General features: G+C 44.7%; 1 protein-coding gene across 7 annotated transcripts in view; it reads left to right on the plus strand.

Annotated features, from left to right (window-relative positions):
• LOC124589717 (inward rectifier potassium channel 4-like) overlaps nt 1-23,859 on the plus strand; it is a 705,609-nt gene that overhangs the window by 297,217 nt on the left and 384,533 nt on the right. For all 7 annotated transcript variants that reach the window (XM_047131589.1, XM_047131587.1, XM_047131584.1 and 4 more), the window contains exon 4: nt 18,281-18,473. In XM_047131589.1, coding sequence (XP_046987545.1) covers nt 18,281-18,473 — 193 coding nt within the window. The remainder of the gene's footprint in view (nt 1-18,280; nt 18,474-23,859) is intronic.

A 23,859-nucleotide genomic window follows, 5' to 3' on the forward strand; every position in this document is an offset into this window, starting at 1 on the left:
ACCCGCGTGTCGCCACTGTGTGATCGCAGACCGAGCGCCACCACAAGGCAGGTCTCGAGATACGGACGAGCACTCGCCCCAGTTGTACGACGACTTTGCTAGCGACTACACTGACGAAGCCTTTCTCTCATTTGCCGAGAGACAGTTAGAATAGCCTTCAGCTGAGTCCATGGCTACGACCTAGCAAGGCGCAATTAGCCTTACATAGTTTGATAGTTATCGTATGAAATGTCTCATCAAGAACGATGTACACAACAAGGATAAATAAAAGTTAAGTATTCGAGGAGCTGCATACTTTTCTTATTAGCATTCAATACTTATCCTGTTCCAGACTTCACGCCAGTCGGCGTGTGTGTACGCGTGCCTTTCTTTCGGCTACCCGTCACTGTGGACTGGCTGCCTTGTCAGTCCACAACACGAAAACTATCGACTTTTCCCGGTATCTATAGAGTTGAACTGTAGGGCTGAACAACAAGTCAACGGGCAGTCACGGCCGCCTATCTCTCTCGCGCTCTCTCTCTCTCTCTCTCTTTTGTTGGGAGAAGTACATTCCTGGGGGCGGGGTTAGGAGGGGTGGTCGCTGCAGTCCGACAGCTTCCCCCACACCCCTGCCCCCAAGACAGTTACTGTAGCAGACACAGGACAACAGGATTCACAAACCTGTGCATCTGACTGTCATGTGTTGGATTTAGTATCGCCGCCAGCGGACACAGCGATTGAAGCAAATGAGCTGTCATGAGTAGCGCAGCAGAGTAGTATTGGCAGACTTGCTGACACAAGTGTTTACCTGTGGTCGGCAGTAAGCCAAACGCGCCACCGCTTACGCCGAGTTCAACCACCGCGGACCTTCGTGCCGAGTATTGTTGCCGAGTGCTTGGTTGTTAGCCGTCCCCGCCAGCCGCGTTCCTAATTTATTCCCTTTCACGTCTCTACGTGGTTTCGGACTCTCTGCTTCCCTTAGATCGTCTCACACGGTGATTTTTGTTTCCTCTCGCGGGATTCTGTTGTCCGGTTGTTATCGAGCCACCGTCGGCCATGAAGTATCCACGCCGCGAGTGTGGTGTACCGGCGTTGTGACGTCTGTGCAGATGGAGGAGGGGGAGATTGGTGTTTAACGTCCCGTCGACAATGAGGTCATTAGAGACGGAGCTCAAGCTAGGATTTGGGAAGGACGGGGAAGAAAATCGGCCGTGCCTTTTCAATGGAACCATTCCAGCATTTGCCTTGGGAACGATTTAGTGAAAACACGGAAAACCTAAATGTGAATGACCGGATGCGGATTTGAACCGCCGTCCTCGCGTAAGCGATTCCAGTGTGCTACCCACTGCGCTACCTTGCCATAACGTCAGGTGCGGTGAGGTCAGGACCTCTTGGTGGCCATTTCAAGGGAACACGTGTTGCTGATGAACCACGACCCATCCACCGTCCTGGAAAGTGTTCTTTCAGGAACTCGCGCACAGCAGGGCCGTAGTGAGGAACCATTCCTTCTTGCTTCAGCCACATGCGTCCTGTGAGGCCCCATTCCTCAAGCTGAGATGCTAACTAGGTTTCTAGTATGGGTAAATAATGTACACCATTCACAGTCGCTAAAGAAAGTACGATCTAAGCAGACGTTGTGATCTCATCGCTGCCCATATCACTCCGTGAGACGGGTTCCTTTCTGACTCAAGCGCGTAGCGAGGATTCTGTTTGACCCAAATGACAATATTTTTAACACTTGAACAGCGATAAATGGACGGGTTACTGCATTTGCAGATTAAAAAAGCGCGGCACCCCAGAACTCTTTCATTCCGGTCTGTTTCCGGTTAGTCGTCTACGAACGTCGGTCGTAGAGGCCTGAGTTCAAGGTGTTTTTTCATGTTATGTCGCATTGTTGTCTTCGGTATACCGATATCAAAGCACGTTTGCTTGTCGACTTCATAGGAGATTATCCAATTTCAAATGGTTCAAATGGCTCTAAACACTACGGGACTTAGCATCTGAGGTCCCCTAGACTTAGAACTACTTAAACCTGATGACTAACCTAAGGATATCACACACATCCATGCCCGAGGCAGGATTCGAACCTGCGACCGTAGCAGCCACGTGGTTCCGGTCTGAAGTGACTAGAGCCGCTCGACCACAGCGGCCGGCTAGATTATCCAATTGAAGTAGAGGCTTCGGCACACTCGTTTCTTCTCGTGTCTTCTTCCTTCTACTCCGCGGCTTGCCTTTAACGCTGCCAAAAGCAAAAGCAAATCTTTCCTATTTCAGAAGTGTTGGATTTCGCGGTGGAGCCGTGTTAAATCTTTCCTGAAATGCTCCCATAGTCTGCCTCATTGTCACCCCTGTGTGTTGGCGATCATGCTTCTCATTAGCGTAGCTAAAACCGCTCATCTCTGCCATGTCTACAAATTAAAACTCGACTGCTACTGCAACTACGAAAACACGTAAACATCAATTCGAACAACTGATTCAACAGTTGATAAGAAGTAACATACAGTGGGTACCAACCTGCATAATAACGTTCGATATTAAACAGAGGTTACAGGGGTACGGGCATTTCTCGTCCACCCTGTACTTGTGCGGAAGCGCATAATTCATTGGTGTTGGTGCGAATCTGCAAGATAGAAGAAATCTTCGCCACCAGTATTTTGACCGGCAAACCTTCCTTTCGTCCGTAGCCCGGAGCTTCCGTGGCTTCACGCGAAGCTGCTGCGGTCAGAATCGTCTCCCTCTCCGCTATGTGCGGCGCACGAGACGCACTACCTGACTTACTGCTCCGCCCGTTTTTTCGTGGACCCGTGTTCGTTCCTTACACCGCTAGACATGTAAAATCAGTCTGAATAAATGTCGCCACTCTAGCTTCGACCCCGGGCAATGATAAAATATTTCCGTATACGAAACTAAATAATTAAAAGACCTGTAGCACCCTAACCGCTTTCAGGAAGCCCGCATCTCGTGGTCGTGCGGTAGCGATCTCGCTTCCCACGCCCGGGTTCGATTCCCGGCGGGGTCAGGGATTTTCTCTGCCTCGTGATGGCTGGGTGTTGTGTGATGTCCTTAGGTTAGTTCTAAGTTCTAGGGGACTGATGACCATAGATGTTAAGTCCCATAGTGCTCAGAGCCATTTGAGCCAGCTTTCAGGGAAGATTGCGAGATCCGACTACTGCACCACCAACAGTTCAATACACGACCTTCACTTGGTTATTAGCAAATGTCAGTGATAATCACAATAACAAGTAAAGAGAAGCACAGTTAAAAGTTAGTAGGTAAAAGTTCACTCAGAAACATCACTCTCAAATTTGCACGTAAACAAATGTAATTTGACATGAATTAATCCCAGGCAATTCCCTCCTTTTTGTCCAACAGCACCTCCAGCTAGCTTATGGCTCCAAGCTCTGCTTTGACACCTCATTTTTTTAACGAACTAGCGCATGTTCACTAATCGACAGTACTCGTCGAAGAAAACAGCAAAGTGTCCCAGCAGAAATAGACGCTCGTATACAGGAACGTACCTTCAATGGTTTACAGACTTTCCGAACCGGAAAGGATCCTCGTTGACCACGAAGACTCACTAATTCAAAACATCCAAAATAATAATCACTTTAACCCACAAATTCCGGCCCGGAGGACACACAGCTTTGAGGACCGGCGACAGATTTCCCGATTTCGCGAGGCCGCAACCACTCGACGAAAATGTTTCACGTGTAAGCCTCTCATCCTACCCCCGTAGCGAGCAGAAAAGTAGGCTTTCTCCCTAACCGTTTCCTGCTCCTGCTTGCAACGCCCCTGTAAAGTGCTGCAGCCTAGTAGGACATTAAGAACTCTTCCTGCAACGGCGGTAGTTGGTAAATTTTTCGCTCTTCAAATCCACCTTGTAGGCTCCACTCACAGCTCAGTCAAGAAGATTAGTGGGAAAACGGACCATCAACTCCAGGCTGAAGCAAGGCTCCTCCTACCCCGTAAACACGACACTGCCACAGAGCATGGCAGGGGATGGGCGAGGGGAGAGGGCACACGGAACGGTCACGAAATGGGATGTTGCAGGAGGAGAGATGGGGCTGAAAAGTTCCTGACAACCACGATTTCCACCTTTGTCCTCGATTAAATTCCAGACCTCTCCACAGTCTCTTAAGGAATAGGCGTTTAGTAGTTGATGGCGCTTTATGCTTTACATGGTAACGTCCAGTTTCCCAGTTTCCGTGGTCCCCTTATACTATTTGAGAATACCGATACTGGGATTCAACCTTCCCCTTCGCTTTCATCGTCATCAACCACACGAGCACGACACTAAATCTCCACGCGCAGATTACAATCACATAACGTTAGAAAAGTCCATAAGACATAATTCTCAAACTTCACGAAAGAGAAGTGCCATTATAGACAAAAGAAGTAAGCCTTTCTAATAATGTGTGGCATATTGCCCGAGAGATTCCGCAACTGTTCAAATTTTTTTTAAAAAATTATTATTTCAGTCTCAGTTGCACAAATTCACACTTGATTACTAGTTTCAGTCGTAAGCAATGATCACCTTCAGATCTAAAAGTAAAATGAAATGAAACGTTAAAATATAACTATTTACTCAGATACAGATAGAAAAATATTTAATATGTAAGACATTAAAATTGTACTTGCATATTGAAATTACAAGGATTGACATTGTCCAACTTATAAAATACATGAAAAGGTACCTGATTAATCACGAATGATGAGAAGGCACAATTGTTCAAAGAAAAGAACATAGTTAAAGTTGTACAGCAAAGGTAACAGGAGAAAAGTACGCTTATGCGCAGATTCCAGGGCGTCAACCACTAAACTGAACACAGTATAAGAATGCAAATCCATAATCATGAACGATGGGTAAGGGAGGGAGCAAGGTGGAAGTGGAGAGAAACTACTGATGTACGCATTATTATAATATAACGAAGAACTGTGTAAAAAAGAGATTACAAATAGTTTGGCGTTAGGAAGCACAATACATAATGCACTTAACATTTAATACATTGACACATGTTGTTGACCTTTATAAATAAAAAACACTGAACTACAACAGAGTTCACGCTGTTTTCACCAGAGCGCGTCTGGAACGTTTTCTGATCGTGTACGTTGGGTTCAGTCGGCTTGCGACACCTAAGGCACTTATTTTTAATCGTTTTGGTAGATCTTGAAATACAGGGTGATTCAAAAAGAATACCACAACTTTAGGAATTTAAAACTCTGCAACGACAAAAGGCAAAGCTAAGCACTATCTGTCGGCGAATTAAGGGAGCTATGAAGTTTCATTTAGTTGTACATTTGTTCGCTTGAGGCGCTGTTGACTAGGCGTGAGCTCAAATGGAAAAAGATGAATCTTTCGTTTCAAAGATTGTGTTTAGTGATGAAGCAACTTTCCACACTAACGGGAAAGTCAACCGTCACAATGTCTGTATATGGGGCACTGAGAATCCGTGGCCCGCATCTCGTGGTCGTGCGGTAGCGTTCTCGCTTCCCACGCCCGGGTTCCCGGGTTCGATTCCCGGCGGGGTCAGGGATTTTCTCTGCCTCGTGATGGCTGGGTGTTGTGTGCTGTCCTTAGGTTAGTTAGGTTTAAGTAGTTCTAAGTTCTAGGGGACTGATGACCATAGATGTTAAGTCCCATAGTGCTCAGAGCCATTTGAACCATTTTTGAGAATCCGTGGGAAACAACTCAGTATGAACGTGAGTCGCCTAAGGTGAACGTTTTCTGTGCCATTTCAGCCAATAAAGTTTTTGGTCCCTTTTTCTTCGAAGGTGCTACTGTAACTGGACTACAGTATCTGGAGATGATAGAGAATTGGCTGTTCCCTCAGCTCGAACAAGAAGCACAACAATTCATATTTCAGCAGGATGGAGCGCCACCACATTGGCACTTATGTGTCCGTAACTACCTGAACGTCAACTACCCGAGGCGATGGATCGGCCGCCAGGCAGCCCGTGACAGAGCACTTCATCACTGGGCTCCAAGAAGCCCAGATCTTACCCCCTGCGATTTTTTCTTATGGGGGTATGTTAAGGATATGGTGTTTCGGCCACCTCTCCCAGCCACCATTGATGATTTGAAACGAGAAATAACAGCAGCTGTCCAAACTGTTACGCCTGATATGCTACAGAGAGTGTGTAACGAGTTGGAGTATCGGGTTGATATTGCTCGAGTGTCTGGAGGGGGCCATATTGAACATCTCTGAACTTGTTTTTGAGTGAAAAAAAAACCTTTTTAAATACTCTTTGTAGTGATGTATAACAGAAGGTTATATTATGTTTCTTTCATTAAATACACATTTTTAAAGTTGTGGTATTCTTTTTGAATCACCCTGTATATGAACGTTATCTGAAAGAACCAAGTAAAATACTTAATCTCCAGGATGACTTCAAAACTGCGGTGTACTACAAGATTTTTGATGACTTGCTTAGACAGCTGAGTCAGCAGCAGCTCAGCACGTCGCTACAGCCCCACTTTTTTTCTTTTTTTTGCGTTTTAGTCTGAGCGGGTGGACGTCAGAAGACATCCGTGCAAGTTTATCGTTGATTCCTTTACTCAGTTTTTTTTATTATTACAGAGAGAAAACAGCCCTCTGACTGAACACGCTGAGCTACCGTGCCGGCTCCCCTCTCGGAAGAACAAGGCCTTAGCAGCTCGGCGCACTCGTTGCAGCGTGGCTAGTTGCAAGAAGCAATGCACAAGGCGGCAGAAAGTAGAAACAGGGATACCGGAGAGCGTGACGTGAGAATGTGTGTGTGTGTGTGTGTGTGTGTGAAATCTTATGGGACTTCACTGCTAAGGTCATCAGTCCCTAAGCTTACATGCTACTTAACCCAAATTATCCTAAGGACAAACACACACACCCATGCCCGAGGGAGGACTCGAACCTCCGCCGGGACAGGAGAATAAGAATATATATACTGCAGAGAAAAAGAAGCAAAAAGGAGAGTTAAGTGGAGAGGACAGGATTCAAGTGATGAACGAAAGTAATACAGATTACAAGATTAATTAGAGGCAAAATGAAAACTGCTGTTTACTGCAATCAAGGTGCTTCATGTCGCGGCTAGAACGAAATGGATCCACAAACTCTGAACTGTTGAAAGTGTTTTCTCTGGTCTTGGCGCGAAACCGCACGTGACTTACTTTCCTAATTAAATATCGTAAATTCTCCACGCATTATCCCAGCGTACGATCGGAGATTGTGTACAGGGGTTACGTTAATACTTGTCAGCAAAAAGTGTAATCCCGCGTTGTACGATTCGTCTGCTGATGCAACGTATTTGGGCTTGATACAGGACTTACCAACATTCGCTGAAGCAACAGTTGAAAATCGTGTGCAAGTTGGATATTAAGGAGGACATGACTCGTAACTCAGATTAGTACACTCTTAATGACAGCCTAGACTCTCCATTCTGTGTACTATATATTCAGTGCCAATTCGTGTCGGAAAAACTGTGTATCTTGCTGTAGTCACAAGCACACTGCTACGCTGAGATGACACAAGCGTGCAAAAAGTGTGTGTTTTACTTGCGCTCTCGGCGCAGCGCCGCGCATCAGGAAAAAGCGGCATCCCCAGCAACCGACTGTGGCCTCAGTCACGCTCTCAGGCCGCTGGAGTCTGCTGTAGACCATTCCCTGCTTGCCATTATCATTAAAAGAGAACCTTGGGATATATACGAAGTTTCCAGATAACTACATGTAACAGAAACGCGCAACTAAGGGCATTAGCGACTATGAATATTGAAACTACTGTCCTCTTCCTGTATATGTAACAACATCTACATTAGTACATTTCAAGGCACCTTATGGTGTGTGGTGGAGGGTGCTTATGGTATTATTATTAGTTTCACCTGTAGTTATATTCGCGTTCAGTGCACGGTATAACAGTCGTCGGCAAGGCTCCATCATCACCACCACCACCACCACCATCATCATCATCATCATCATCATCATCATCATCATCATCCAGTTGAGTCACCTGGTGATATGGCCTCTTTGAGTCACCGGTGCAGTTTAGGACCTTCCATACCTGACGGTCGTGAGCTTTCCCCTTGCCTAATGTCCCGTCTGTCCGGCCTTTTCCTTTGTCTCTGTTGCTAAACTGGACTCCAGTGTATGATTTGTTTTGACCATCTGTCATACTTTCCCGGATTCTCCCGTCTTATTTCATTTATCATGACGTACTTGGGAGGAAGTCGTTTTTATCTGACCCTTCTTGGAACATTCGATGTATAAACTTTAACAGTAATCCTCTCCACGATAAAGAACGCCTCTCTTGTAGTTGAAGCTTTATGAGCGTCTCCGCTATGCGCTCGTGTTTTCTGAACAAACCTGCTGTCCTCTGTCCAGCCTATTAGTCCTAACGAGTCAAGCGCGGAACTGACTGAGGCAATGGACTCAAATTCGGGGCGACTGACGCTCAGATCACCGTCCGGCCATCGATATTTAGATTTTCTGAGATTTCCACAAATAGCTCGACACACAACTTACACAGTCTGCCTCTAGATCTGGACTTGTACGATCATGAACTTGACAAATTAAAGAATTAACTGTGACTAACGGTTGCCAAGACAAGAAAAGGACAATATTAGCTTGCAAAAGAAATTAAGTAGCAAGCGGTTATCCCAGGTTGTTAACTAGAAACTCAAAAAGGAATTCGCTTTTTCTGGTTCTTTCGCTAAGAATAATACGAGAGTAGTCTTCATACCGACCTGAAATACGTCATAAGGGATGAGTAGTTCATAACTTCCGCTTTCCGATACTGGGGTGGCGCGCAGATCCCGGATCGAATTCACCCGGCGGGTTAACGACGAACGCTATGTGCCCGCTAGCCTGGATGTGGTTTTTAGGGAGTTTTCCACATCCAACTCATACTCACGTCCGGCCCGCCCGGTTAGCCGTGCGGTCTAACGCACGGATTTCCGGTTTGGGAAGGAGCGTCTGGTCCCCGGCACGAAACCGCCCGGCGGACTTGTGTCGAGGTCCGGTGAACCGGTCAGTCTGTGCATGGTTTTATGGCGGCTTTCCATCTGCCTCGGCGAATGCGGGCTGGTTCCCCTTATTCCGCCTGAGCTACACTATGTCGTCGATCGCTGCGCAAACAAGTTCTCCACGTACGCGTACACCACCATTACTCTACCACGCAAACACAGGGGGTTACACTCGTCTGGTGTGAGACGTTCCCTAAGAGGGGGGGGGGAGGGGTCCAACGGCGGCCGAACCGCACAATAACCCTGGGTTCGGTGTGGGGCGGCGGAGGGGTGAAGTGGACTGCGGTAGTCGATGTGGGGTTGTGGACCACTGCGGCTGCGGTGGGGACGGAGCCTCTCCGTCGTTTCTAGGTCCCTGGCTAACATACAATACAATACAATACCCACGTCCAGCCTCTCCTCAGTTACACGGTCCACAAACAATTAGAAAACGTTCGCACATTTTCACGTGGACAACTTTACACGCAGACAGTTGTGGTACACAGACTGCGTCCCGGGGGTAAATAGTTGGGGACAGAAAGGACTTCCGGCCACCCTCTAACATTAATAATACCAAATCCGATAATAACCACGTATGACGCAGTACAGGCACGGGAAAAAGGCAAAACAAAAAGAAGACCCTTAAAGATAAGTGAACAGGACTGAACTCTCAGTAACGACACAGATTCCAATTACATCATTACGTTTCACTGTAATCTGTAATTATCACTCAAACGTTCGTCCTCAACAACTTAATCAGTGAGTTCTAATCATTTACATGCTGATCTGGCGTTTTTGGAAAAGTAAATGGAAAGATTGTTGTGCATGGCATAAGCACACGGACAAAAAAATGAAACTCCACGGCACATCTCGCTAACACCGTCTCTAGGCTAGCTGATGACGTCTGTTCAGCGAGGAAGAGAGCCGACAAGTTTCTGCAGGTGTGGCGTACCCAGCTTAAACCACTCAGTGATAATTAGATCGCGTAGAGGTAATAAATTCCTCGGATGTTAATTGACACTTTCACCCAGTGTTTCAAATTGTGGTCTCGTCCAAAGATCGCTGTGCCGCAACAAAGTCGGCACCTCCCATCGATACCACAGAAGACAATGATGGCTCGCTGGATACTGCAACGAGTGGGAGGCTCTGGCGAAGCCACACCTGCCCCACCCTGTCTCAGGTTCGCAGCAGCACCGCACCGAGACGCTGACATACGAGGTGTGGCTAGAAAAAAAACCGGACTAGTACTGGTGAAACAATAAAACGAATGCAATAAGGCTGAAAGTCTCGTGGCCTGTCACGTGACTCTCGCTCCGCCTACTGCTCGAGTTTCATCTGCCTCCTGCACTCAGTCTGCCTGTGGCGTCTGTTTTAAGTAGTTGACGTTTTGTCTGTGCGTCGGAAAATGTTGAGTGTACAGAAAGAACAGCGTGTTAACATCAAATTTTGTTTCAAACTAGGAAAATCTGCAAGTGAAACGTTTGTAATGTTACAACAAGTGTACGGCGATGATTGTTTATCGCGAACACAAGTGTTTGAGTGGTTTAAACGATTTAAAGATGGCCGCGAAGACACCAGTGATGACACTCGCACTGGCAGACCATTGTCAGCAAAAACTGATGCAAACATTGAAAAAATCGGTAAACTCGTTCGACAAGATCGCCGTTTAACAATCAGAGCAGTGTCTGAGTTAACAGGAGTTGACAAGGAAAGTGTTAGGCAGATTCTTCATGAAAGTTTCAACATGAACAAAGTGTGTTCAAAAATGGTTCCAAAGTGTCTCACAATTGAACAGAAGGAACGCCGAAGAATGATTTGTTCTGACATCCTGGAAAACATTGAAAGTGATCCCACCTTCTTACAAAATGTTATTACTTGCGATGAATCGTGCTTTTTTACTTACGATCCCGAAACTAAACGCCAATCGATGCATTGGAAAACTCCTGGTTCTCCACGACAAAAAAAAGCACGAATGTCAAAATCGAAATTCAAGGCAATGATGATTGTTTTTTTTTGACATCAAAGGGATTGTGCACATTGATTGGGTACCAGAGGGACAAACAGTGAATCAGTATTACTACATTAGCGTCCCGGCTACCCTACGTGAGCGAGTACGGAGAAAACGGAACGATTTGTGGAGAAAAAAGTCATGGATCCTTCACCAAGACAATGCCCCAGCTCACAGTGCGTTGCCAGTGAAGACGTTTTTGGCAAAACACAACATTCCCATCTTAGATCATCCACCCTACTCACCTGATTTGGCCCCCTGTGACTTTTTTCTTTTCCCTAAAGTCAAGTCAGCTTTGAAAGGAACTAGATTTGAGACTGTTGAAGCAGTAAAAGAAAAAGCGACGGAAGTAATGTATGGACTTACCGAAAATGATCTGCAGCATTGCTATGAACAGTGGAAAATTCGTATGGAGCGGTGTAGAGACCGAGGAGGAGAGTACATTGAAGGAGATAACATGAAATTGTAAATAATTGTAAATAAATGTTTTTTCCAGCATCAGTCCGGTTTTTTTCTAGCCGCACCTAGTACAGCCGGGCACAGCAACGCGCAGCCCCAGCGCCTGATCAACGACTACGACGACAGCATAGTGTCAAATAGGGCACCAGTGTATTTCATGTCTAATGCTGAACTGTTAACTGTGAACATTATGTCAATGAACTCCAAATGAAGAGTCTTGTAAATTTGTCTATGCCCAGTGATAATTTAACATTTCAGAAACAGTTGTAAATACTCGGAACATTCCTGAGGAAATGGATTATACAAAGTTAAGCTAATCTTCATATCCATTAACTAAACAAGAATACTAATATTCTACACGTTCTAGTTTCCAATCTTTCTTCTCACAGAGCAAGTAAAGAATCAACCGTTGTACTGACGATAGTATTTTGTCAGATACAACTCAAATAGTCCTATACGTTTTCTACGGGATTAAGATTGGTTGACTTATCGAATGATTCGAAGTGCAGTAAGGTCCTGAGAGTCCACACAAACAGGAATGTAAGCTTGCAGCACTATGAGTACGGCTGTCGTCCCCTGGAGATACGTAGCCGCTTTAAGAGCGCTGTAGACGGTGTAGAAATGATACCAGGAGATCCCGTGACTCTCCACTGCAGGCCGAAGTCCTGACAGCGAAATGGTGTCTCTGTGTCAGCCGGTTCTATGGAATCAGCGCGGAATCGACGTGGAGACGTGACGGAGTGGTAGAAGGGAGCTATCGCGTTTGGACCTGCCCATGACCACGCCATCATTACAGCTGACCGATTTGTCGACAAGCACTGCCCAGAGTGTCTACAAGGAAATTAGTACCACTCGCAGCCATTTAGCACGGCGTAAGAATAACGGTTGTGACACGTATCTAATCGACATCATCTGACACAAGCGTCGCACCTTGTCAGTGGCAATGTTGCGAACTCTGTGAATGCAGGTCCATCTCAACCAGTAAACGAAAGAACATTGGGTAGAGAACTATTTGTAATGGACATCTAGAGGCGTGAAGTGTTGCGCGACAGTCGCGAATTTGCCTTTTTTCAAATGGTAAAGGGTGTTCAATGCACCGACGGCGGTCAGTGTGAAGTTTTGGAGGTGTTTCCCGTGTAACGAATTAATTTGAGTAGAGTTGTCGACCTACCGTAGACTACCGTACGCTCGTAAGTAAGCGTAGACTACGGTAGCGTTAGACACTGGACTCGCATTCGGGAGGACGACGGTTCCATCCCGCGTCCGGCCATCCTGATTTAGGTTTTCCGTGATTTCCCTAAATCACTCCAGGCAAATGCCGGGATGGTTCCTTTCAAAGGGCACGGCCGACTTCCTTCCCTGTCCTTCCCTAATCCGATGAGACCGATGACCTCGCTGTCTGGTCTCCTTCCTCAAACCAACCAACCAACCAACTGTGGTAGCTTGCCTTGTAGCCTTGGTCAGTTAAGGTCGTAACCGCGTAACCTGTAGCTTACTCATGTTACATACCTATCGGGCGTCACCTCACTTCGATCGCTTTGTTTGCGTATGCGATCAGAACCCTAGGAGATTCCCCTAGAAACCGGAAGCGGCAAACCGTCTAGAAAACGAGTGAGGATATATAAAGAGCCATGTAACCTACGGAACTCCTCCTGTATATTACTTAAGAATAATCAATATTTACAGTAAAATTCATTTTGTCCATGTTCAATTCAGGTTTTATCCGGAAATTGTTGATTTGTAACGTTAAAAGAGAGGGATTTTGTAGTAAAAAAATAAACAATACAGATATATCAAACAGCGCTCAAAAAAGCAATTTCTTGAGAGAAAGATAATTAAAAAAACGCAACACAAAAACATGTCAATCATCCCTTCATTACTTCGTTGATTTAACATGAAACACGTCTCTGTTACTTATAAACTTTCGCACATTTCAATGATACATCATGATGAGAAACGTGAAATTGAGTACAAAATAACAACAATCATATATATATAAATATAATTTTGTCCTCGGCAGCACAGCAAATAATATCGTTCAGCGTTAGTCTACTGTGTATTTTGTATCATTAAATATAAACTGAGTTTCATAAGTAACAAAAATTAGTTGATCGCATAGCTTCTGCGCTTTTATGTAATCAAAGCAATTACTTTTGTTAAAAGTTCAAAAATGGTTCAAATGGCTCTGAGCAGTATGGGACTTAACATCTGTGGTCATCAGTCCCCTAGAACTTAGAACTACTTAAACCTAACTAACCTAAGGACATCACACACATCCATGCCCGAGGCAGGATTCGAACCTGCGACCGTAGCATTCGCGCGGGACCGAGCGCCTAGAATCGCTCGGCTACCGCGGCCGGCTTTTGTTACAAGTACATAAAAGCGCAGACGATACGCGATCAACTAAATTTTGTTACTTACGAAACTCAGTTTATAATTCAGGATATAAAACACACAGTAGACTAACGCTGAACGATATTGCGGTTATAATTATGTGCACAACAAATAAAAAACAGAGGATTTGTTGGCTGCGAGTTTATCTACACATTCATTTACGTGTTTTTCCCTACCAATACTGCCAGTAATTCTACAATTTACTAAACCGTAGATTTGGCAGAGCGCAAGTCTAATTTTGAGTACCGTATACTCAAATTCGATGGTGAAGGCTTTGAGCCAACACCTGTGTCGAAGGTAAATAGAGAGAGTTTGCTGTTGCGAGAGAAATTTAAGACTTGGATTTCAGTGGAAAAATTGTATTTAGTTTTCACAATTGCAACGGCAGCTTTGTAGTGTGCTAAGCTACAATTCGCAGGTAGCAGATAAATTTGTATTTCCCACTTATTTCAAAAAAACGTCCTTGCAAAAGGATTGAGTGAATAGACCTAATTAAATTCATCAGTTACTACTCTCTCACTCGCTGTGGTGATGATACTGGAAAAAAAAATATTAAGCCGACAGCTACAATGTGAATTACTGCTGTGTAAAGGCTTTCAGTTTATCTACTCGGTAAATAAATGTAGTGCTTCGCTTTTTTCTGAATATCAGGGTATAATAGGTCCCACGTGAGTCCAATGTATGTCCGATTCACAATAGTTTACATATTTCACTAGTAAATGTTTCTTGTATTGATGCTCTTTCCTTTATTAAAACTAAAAGATTGTAATTCAGTTGGTTACAAGAAAATAAATCCTCTGCAATCTTGAGTAATGAAAGGTAACAAACGTGTACTTACATTATGTTTCATCATACCAATTAGTTTGCGTACATTCGTTATTTACAGTCTTTCGTAAGTTTATTCAGTGTGCAGTGTCCTCTTCCGCTTAAAATTTTATAATAGAACCCTTCTTCGTGTCCTAATCTCATAGGAGATAGCACATTTCATTTATCCATCCAGGAAACACGAGAACATTCATAAGAATAAAAAATTAATACATCGCCAAACGAAACAGTAATTATTGTTTTTGTAGTCACATCTGTGCCGCTCTTGTTTAGAAAATCGCTGGTGCTATTTAGGTCTTCTCACTGGAGCTCAGATGTCACTCTCGTGGACCGCTCACGTCCTCTGTATCGAGTCCTCGTTAATCCCAACAGATGGCAATACTCTCGTCTGTCACAGATCGTCTCTCTCTTTCTCTTCATCGTTTGCGGCATGAAAAACGAAATAGAGCCCATTTTAACTATTACGTCCTCTCTGCCTAAACAGTTTAAAAGATTTGCCTTAAATGATATTTCACTTGTATGCCGCGATAAACTATTTGTATTTCATGGGGTTCAAAAAATCCGTTGCTTGTGAACAAAATTCGGTGAAAGTACAGTACTGGCCATTAAAATTGCTACACCACGAAGATGACGTGCTACAGACGCGAAATTTAACCGGCAGGAAGAAGATGCTGGGATATGCAAATGATTAGCTTTTCAGAGCATTCACACAAGGCTGGAGCCGGTGGCGACACCTACAACGTGCTGACACGAGGAAAGTTTCCAACCGATTTCTCATACACAAACAGGAGCTGACCGGCGTTGCTGGTGAAACGTTGTTGTGATGCCTCGTGTAAGGAGGAGAAATGCGTACCATCACGTTTCCGACTTTGAAAAAGGTTGCCTATCGCGATTGCGCTTTATCGAATAGTGATATTGCTGCCCGCGTTGGTCGAGATCCAATGACTGTTAGCAGAATATGGAATCGGTGGGTTCAGGAGGGTAATACGGAACGCCGTGATGGATCCCAACGGCCTCGTATCACTAGCAGTCGAGATGACAGGCATCTTATCCGCATGGCTGTAACGGATCGTGTAGCCACGTCTCGATCCCTGAGTCAACAGATGAGGACGATTGTAAGACAACAACCATCTGCACAAACAGTTCCACGACGTTTGCAGCAGCATGGACTATCAGCTCGGAGACCATGGCTGCGGTTACCCTTGACGCTGCATCACATACACGAGCGCCTGCGATGGTGTACTCAACGACGAACCTGGGTGCCCGAATGGCAACACGTCATATTTTTCGGATGAATCCAGGTTCTGTTTACAGCATCATGATGGTCGCATCCGTGTTTGGCGACATCGCGGTGAACGCACATTGGAAGCGTGTATTCGTCATCGCCATACTGGCGTATCATCCGGCGCGGTGGTATGGGGTGCCATTGGTTACACGTCTGAGTCACCTCTTGTTCGCATTGACGGCACTTTGAACAGTGGACGTTACATTTCAGATGTGTTACGACCCGTGGCTCTACCCTTCATTCGATCCCTGCGAAACCCTACATTTCAGCAGGATACTGCACGACCGCATGTTCCAGGTCCTGTACGGGCCTTTCTTGATATAGAAAATGTTCGACTGGTGTCCTGGCCAGCACATACTCCAGATCTCTCCCCAATTGAAAACGTCTGGTCAATGGTGGCCGAGCAACTGGCTCGTCACTATACGCCAGTCACTACTCTTGATGAACTGTGGTATCGTGTTGAAGCTTCATGGGCAGCTGTACCTGTACACACCATGCAAGCTCTGTTTGACTCAATGCACAGGCGTATCAAGGCCGGTATTACGGCCAGAGGTGGTTGTTCTGGATACTGATTTCTTAGGATCACTGCACCCAAATTGCGTGAAAATGTAATCACATGTCAATTCTAGTATAATATATTTGTCTATTGAATATCCGTTTATCATCTGCATTTCTTCTTGGTGTAGCAATTTTAATGGCCAGTAGTATATATACGGGAAAAAGTGTTATCTTATAGCCGCATGGACATGGGCCAATTCTTTCCCGTTGCTTCAGACCGGTGGTGGTTCTGTGGTGTTTCCGTTGTGCTTTTCGTAAGATGTGTTGGGCACAGAACGATGTTAGTTTTACATTCTGTCTTTAACATGTTCATGATATGCAGTGGACACTTTCATCGTCCACGATTACAACAACCGTGTTGACAGGGCTGCAATCATAGCTTCCTGGTTTGCTGAACACTTGCGTCTCGACTGGTCCACTAAACTTGCCCATTGAAATTCATGACGATGAGTACTGTTTACCACCCCGACGTCATCGAGATCATTAGTGACGGGCCCGTACAGAATGTCTGCGGCTCTATGGAACAATGGAGGAAATGTAACAATCAACGCCCCACAATTCGGGAGCTTTACAGGGTCTCATCACCAATGAGTGGCTTCATCTACATCTACATTTACATATATACTCCGCAAGCCACCCAACGGTGTGTGGCGGAGGGCACTTTACGTACCACTGTCATTACCTCCCTTTCCTGTTCCAGTCGCGTATGGTTCGCGGGAAGAACGACTGCCGGAAAGCCTCCGTGCGCGCTCGAATCTCTCTACTTTTACATTCGTGTTCTCCTCGGGAGGTATAAGTAGGGGGAAGCAATATATTCGATACCGCATCCAGAAACGCACCCTCTTGAAACCTGGACAGCAAGCTACACCGCTATGCAGAGCGCCTCTCTTGCAGGGTCTGCCACTTGAGTTTGCTAAACATCTCCGTAACGTTATCACGCTTACCAAATAACCCTGTGACGAAACGCGCCGCTCTTCTTTGGATCTTCTCTATCTCCTCCGTCAACCCGACCTGGTACGGATCCCACACTGATGAGCAATACTCAAGTATAGGTCGAACGAGTGTTTTGTAAGCCACCTCCTTTGTTGATGGACTACATTTTCTGAGGACTCTCCCATTGAATCTCAACCTGGCACCCGCCTTACCAACAGTTCCTTTTATATGATCATTCCACTTCAAATCGTTCCGTACGCATACTCCCAGATTTTTTACAGAAGTAACTGCTACCAGTGTTCGTTCCCATATCATATAATCATACAATAAAGGATCCTTCTTTCTATGTATTTGCAATACATTACATTTGTCTATGTTAAGGGTCAGTTGCCACTCCCTGCACCAAGTGCCTATCCGCTGCAGATCTTCCTGCATTTCGCTGCAATTTTCCAATGCTGCAATTTCTCTGTATAATACAGCATCATCCGCGAATAGCCGCATGGAACTTCCGACACTATCTACTAGGTCATTTATATATATTTTGAAAAGCAATGGTGCCATAACACTCCTCTGTGGCACGCCAGAGGTTACCTTAACGTCTGTAGACGTCTCTCCATTGAGAACAACATGCTGCGTTCTGTTTGCTAAAAACTCTTCAATCCAGCCACACAGCTGGTCTGATATTCCCTAGGCTCTTACTTTGTTTATCGGGCGACAGTGCGGAACTGTATCGAACGCATTCCGGAAGTCAAGTGAAATGGCATCAACTGAGTATGTCACTCTCTTCCTCACCGCACTCATACCGTTGTCGATGTTTGAGACGTTGTTACGTGTTGTGAGAGTTCGCTCACTGTTTGTGCGGCCTGCAGGTGACGAAGGAGGGCGAGCTGCTGCCGTACTACCAGCAGGAGCTGCGCGTGGGCGGCGACGGCGAGGAGGAGAAGATCTTCTTCATTTGGCCCACCACCATCGTGCACCGCATCGACAAGTGGTCGCCGCTCTACCCCCTGTCCGCCTCGGAGATGCTGCGCGAGCGCTTCGAGATCGTCGTCATTCTCGAAGGTACGTGCGTGCCTCTGCCGCCAACCCACTCCCTTCTCGCAGCTGTCCTCTTCTCCTTCTCTTCCCTTAGCGTATCTTGGTAGACTTTTCAGAGTTTCATCTGTATAGAAGTTCAATCAACGTTCTTATTCCATTTTCAAATGATGGCATTCACATTTTATGTGATGCAGCCTTTTCTCGAAATTACAACAATTATTTCGGAAAATTAAGTTTTTTTCTAAATGTGAAAACGTGTTCCAAAGTACAACAGGGTCACGTACTTATTGTCAGGATCAAATGTTAGGTTGGCATGTAAAAGCATTGCAATCGATAAAATCTTCTCAGTACAGTATGTAAACGTCTATCTGTTACATTATTACACTCCAATAATCAGAAAGTGTAATCAAATTAAGCACAATTAATATAAAAAAAACAGTCAGGAGTTAAATAAATTTTGAAAAGTAATCTATTGGAAACTACACAAATTTCCACTTTCAAGACCGGTAAAATTGTTAAGGCATTGAAGAAACTCGGTTTATTTACAAGTGTCACATATTCCATTGCAAAAGACCTCCCTTTCTTTCAGTATACAAGATGGTGGACGACCGACGAAGTGTGATTTATCTGTCCATTTGTTAGACATATAATTCTAAAAATACATAGAATTTTCTTCAGGTTACCTTCCATTGGCAACGTAGGTGCGCTCAGCGACTGTGCTATGATTTACAAATGATGGGGCAACAGCAAGCAGTCGTCCTTTTTTGTAGGTTTTGTTTGGCAAATCTAGATTCCGACTAGTGCCTAGCCATTATCTTCAAAGAACTTTGACAGACGCTCGAACAACAGGGAACTGACATGCACTGATGCTATGAAATAGTGCATTGATAGTGGTTAGGCACTAGCCGAAATCTAGATTTGCCAAATAAAGCCTGCAAATAAGGACTACTGATTGCTGTCCACTATCACTTGTAAATATATCACCATAAAATTATTAACTAAAGAATTAAGAATGCGGTAGAAATAGCATTAACATACTATAAAGCACCTACACGTGTAAAACGTGAAATGTTTACAAATGCTGCACAAAACACAGCCTCATGCCTAAAAACAATAAAAACTGTAGAAAATGGTGGGAACTCCTTATGGTAGTCTGTAGTGGGCGTTCCTTCACGTGGTTCTAAAATTAGTCACTAGATTTAACTACCGACTGAAAATCATCATGTGTTCCTAGGTACACCATCCTCTGCGTACCACACTCTCCTCTACTTTTATACGTAACTGTATGAACTGCCAAAGTCAGCCGGAGTGGCCGAGCGGTTCTAGGCGCTACAGTATGGAACCGCGCGACCGCTACGGTCGCAGGTTCGAATCCTGCCTCGGGCATGGATGTGTGTGATGTCCTTAGGTTAGTTAGGTTTAAGTAGTTCTAAGTTCTAGGGGACTGATGACCCCAGATGTTAAGTCCCATAGTGCTCAGAGCCATTTGAACCTTTTTTTGAACTGCCAAAAGTCGGAGGTTACTATCAATAAAAGTCTGGGGTTATTATTAATATTGTCTACCAGGTCATTAATATATAACATGAACAGCAGAGCTGCAAACGCACTTCCTAGAACACGCCTGAAGTTACTTTTACATCCGTCGATGACCCTCCATCCAAGCTGCTTCCTCCCTACTAAGAAATCCTCAGTCTATCCACAAATTTTGTTTCATATCACATACGATAGCACTTTTGCTTAACACCCCTTGGTCTGGTACTCAGTCAAATGCCTTTTGAAAGTCAAAAAATACTCCATTCACTTGAATGCCTTGATCAACGGCTTTTACGAACTTACGTGTGAAACGCGAGTGTTTCAGGAATACACGCTGGATGACATGGAAGAGATCAATCTGTTCGACATACCTTATTACGTCTGAGCTTAGAATATACTCTAACAAGAAAACATCGGAAATTTGATGTCATACATTGCCACGCGGTGTAGGCGCGAGGTCTAGGCCGACTTGTCACGGTTCGCGCCGCGCGCCGCTCCACCCGTCGGAGGTTCGAGTCCTCCCTCGGGCATGGGTGTGTGTCTTGTCCTTAGCGTAAGTTAGTTTAAGTTAGATTAAAGCAGTGTGTAAGCCTAGGGACCGATGGTCTCAGCAGTTTGGTCCCGTAGGAACTTACCACAAATTTGCAGCCTCATACATTAAGGAAAAAAAGCATAATTGCTAGATACCAGCCCAAGCAATCAAACCCGCTAGAAAATTTGGGCCACAATTCTGAAAAGACGCAGTTATGACCTCCTCAATGTACAGCTATTAAAACAGTGCGCGTCCCAGTTGTTTGTCACTCGCCCCGCCTCACTGCAGCTCTTCCGCTGCCCAATGCCCGAGCGCCAAGCACTGTACAGTGGAACGGTTTAAATAGTTCAAATGGCTCTGAGCACTATGGGACTCAACTGCTGTGGTCATCAGTCCCCCTAGAACTTAGAACTACTTAAACCTAACTAACCTAAGGACATCACACACATCCATGCCCGAGGCAGGATTCGAACCTGCGACCGTAGTAGCAGCGCGGCTCCGGACTGGAGCGCCTAGAACCGCTCGGCCACCGCGGCCGGCGTACAGTGGAATGAGTAAGATGTTTGTGTTTATAATGTCAGTGAACCAACAAGCTATAGTGCTTTGTTCATTGAGTCGAAATGCTTAGGTTTTAATCTGTAGCTGCTGCCAGAGATCTCGCTTTGAAGACTTTTATGTTGCGATTCACAAATGCAGAGTATATCAGTGAAACAAATGAGCGTGTCATTAAAGATGTAGCGTAACACTATTACTAACAGCGCTGTAGCGCGTTATTTTCTTTGGACGGAAAAACCGACACAGTTTCAGTGAATTATGTTTTCAGGAGTTCTGCTATTCGTCAACGTGAATGGTATGACGAAATTGTAAATCAAAACTATAATTCATAATAGTTCTTCAGTAGCGTATGTTTATTCATTTTGATTTCGAGGTATGTATAGCCTACAGAGTGGCCCAAAAAATCTATACACTGTTTAATCGCCCGTAAATTCGGAATTAATAAACAAGATCGTCTCATTTTTTGTAGTTTAATAGTTTATTGGTGTTTCATTAAGTGTTAATAATGGTTCAAATGGCTCTGAGCAATATGGGACTTAACTTTTAGGGAGGACGACGGTTCAATCCCGCGTCCGGCCATCCTGATTTAGGTTTTCCGTGATTTCCCTAAATCACTCCAGGCAAATGCCGGGATGGTTCCTCTGAAAGGGCACGGCCGACTTACTTCCCCATCCTTCCCAAATCCGATGAGACCGATGACCACGCTGTCTGGTTTCCTTCCCCGAACCAACCAACCAATCAACTTAACTTCTAAGGTCATCAGTCCCCTAGAACTTAGAACTACTTAAACCTAACTAACCTAAGGACATCACACACATCCATGCCCGAGGCAGGATTCGAACCTGCGACGGTAGCAGTCGCGCGGTTCCAGACTGTAGCGCCTTTAACCGCTTGGCCACCCCGGCCGGCAAGTGTTAATACACCTCCGTGTAAAATAACATGTGATTCGAACAAGATTTCCAAACACGTTCGGCAGACGCGTATCTTTTCTCTAATCTTCCCACGTCTTCAACGTTCCGCAAACAGAAGGGCACTGGTTGTCACTCTGCTTACGTTACTTCGCGCTCGTACATTAGGCGGATGCAGTGAGGCGAGTGACTAACAAGGCTGCGCATCTGTGGCTGTTATCTTGCTAGTTCTTTTCTCTCCTTAAAATATGTCCGTGATGTTTCCTTGCAAGATGCCACGAAGCAGGATGTCAACGATAATGTTCGATGGTTTTGTGCAATCACTTCTGCTACCCTTCCTGCTCCAAACACTGGACAAAAAAAAATCCCGAGGCGTCTGTAGTGTTTCAAGATTAACGGAGAGGCTAACTCAGTTCTAAATTCTGTACAGAATGCGACAAAGACTCCATAAGCCCCCGATTTTTGTTTAATTTTAAGTATTAAACTGTTTCTTAGCGTCATGGATACCAATATGCCACCCACATTTGCACTGATGTGAGATTTAAACTGGGACTCTACTCCTGGACCATTTCACGACTGCATGCAGCATTCCAGCGTTTGCATTGCTAACCTCAGTTTCGGTTCATGTGACTTTTCTGAGGGTGCCGCAAATCACCTGCCCTGTGAGAATAAGCATGCATCGAGGCGCTGTATCTATCGTGTGAGAAGGCAGCTGTGGTCTGACCGCTGCACAACTTATCTCAGCCACACACCTATCATCTCCTGCCGTAATTAAATTGTCTAGCATAAACTACTAAGAATATCTCTATCCAGAAAGATATCTGACTGTATGATTGTGCGAAAAGACGAAAGATTTGGCACCTTATACCAGTTGCAGCATACGCCTGGCATATATTCCCCATCTAATACAAATAAAAAGGGCATTCCTGTCCCTGTATTTCAAATATTGACAAAAGTTACAAAATCATATTCGATTTTCGTGATAAGGGTCATAAACTTGTGTAGAGCTATACCTGAGGTTTGCAATTTTGCATTACTAATTGTGCCTGTATCATGTACAACATTTTTTACAGAAACATTTGCAGCGGTTTCAGGTTAGAATTCTTTTAACGTTAAAAGCTTTCCAAAGATCTGTCCAAGGGGAAGACTATGAATCCCGTCAGACACAGCTTGACCATACTGAAGGATATCTTTCAGTTCAGTGCAGCAACATTCTATGATGATGTCACCAAAGCCACTCAGAAAAACCGGACAAATCGTTTTAGTAAAATGGAAGAAGTGAATAGAGGATTAGATTATGTCACACAGTCTACTCAGTGGATTATACTAGTAGTAACATTTTTATAGTCAGAACGAAGTATTTTAATATGAGTTTTTCTATGTTGTTTAATAATTACTTTCCTGAGATTTTCTTTGTTTGGAGCGTACTGAGAATAACCCCAAGGTGAATTACCACCCGAGACAGAATTTGTTGATGAACACTGATAACGAAAGAGAGAGAAGGGGGCAATCAATAGGAGGAAAGCTAGAGATAAAGAAACGGATATGCAAGAATTGCAAGAATTGGGACGCAAGAGCTGTGAAGAAGTAATACTCAAGGCAAAGGCAAACATTAAAGATCAGACAGAATTTGGGTTACGTTGTTGTACATGGAATATATTACTTAGGGAAACTAAATACAATGTAAAAAGAGCTGCGTAGAATGGTTTTGGCTAATTCGTAGAATAATAATTATTGAGTAGCTTGTTCATGATATGTAGGGCTAAATTTTAGGCAAAGACGGAAAGAGTTTTAATGTTGTGCATAGACGCAGCCACGATCCTGGAGGTATGAATCCTTGTATTACACGTACCGGAGGACGATATTAATTTAATGAGAGACA

This window comes from Schistocerca americana, chromosome 2 (assembly GCF_021461395.2).
Source record: "Schistocerca americana isolate TAMUIC-IGC-003095 chromosome 2, iqSchAmer2.1, whole genome shotgun sequence".
NCBI lineage: Eukaryota > Metazoa > Arthropoda > Insecta > Orthoptera > Acrididae > Schistocerca > Schistocerca americana.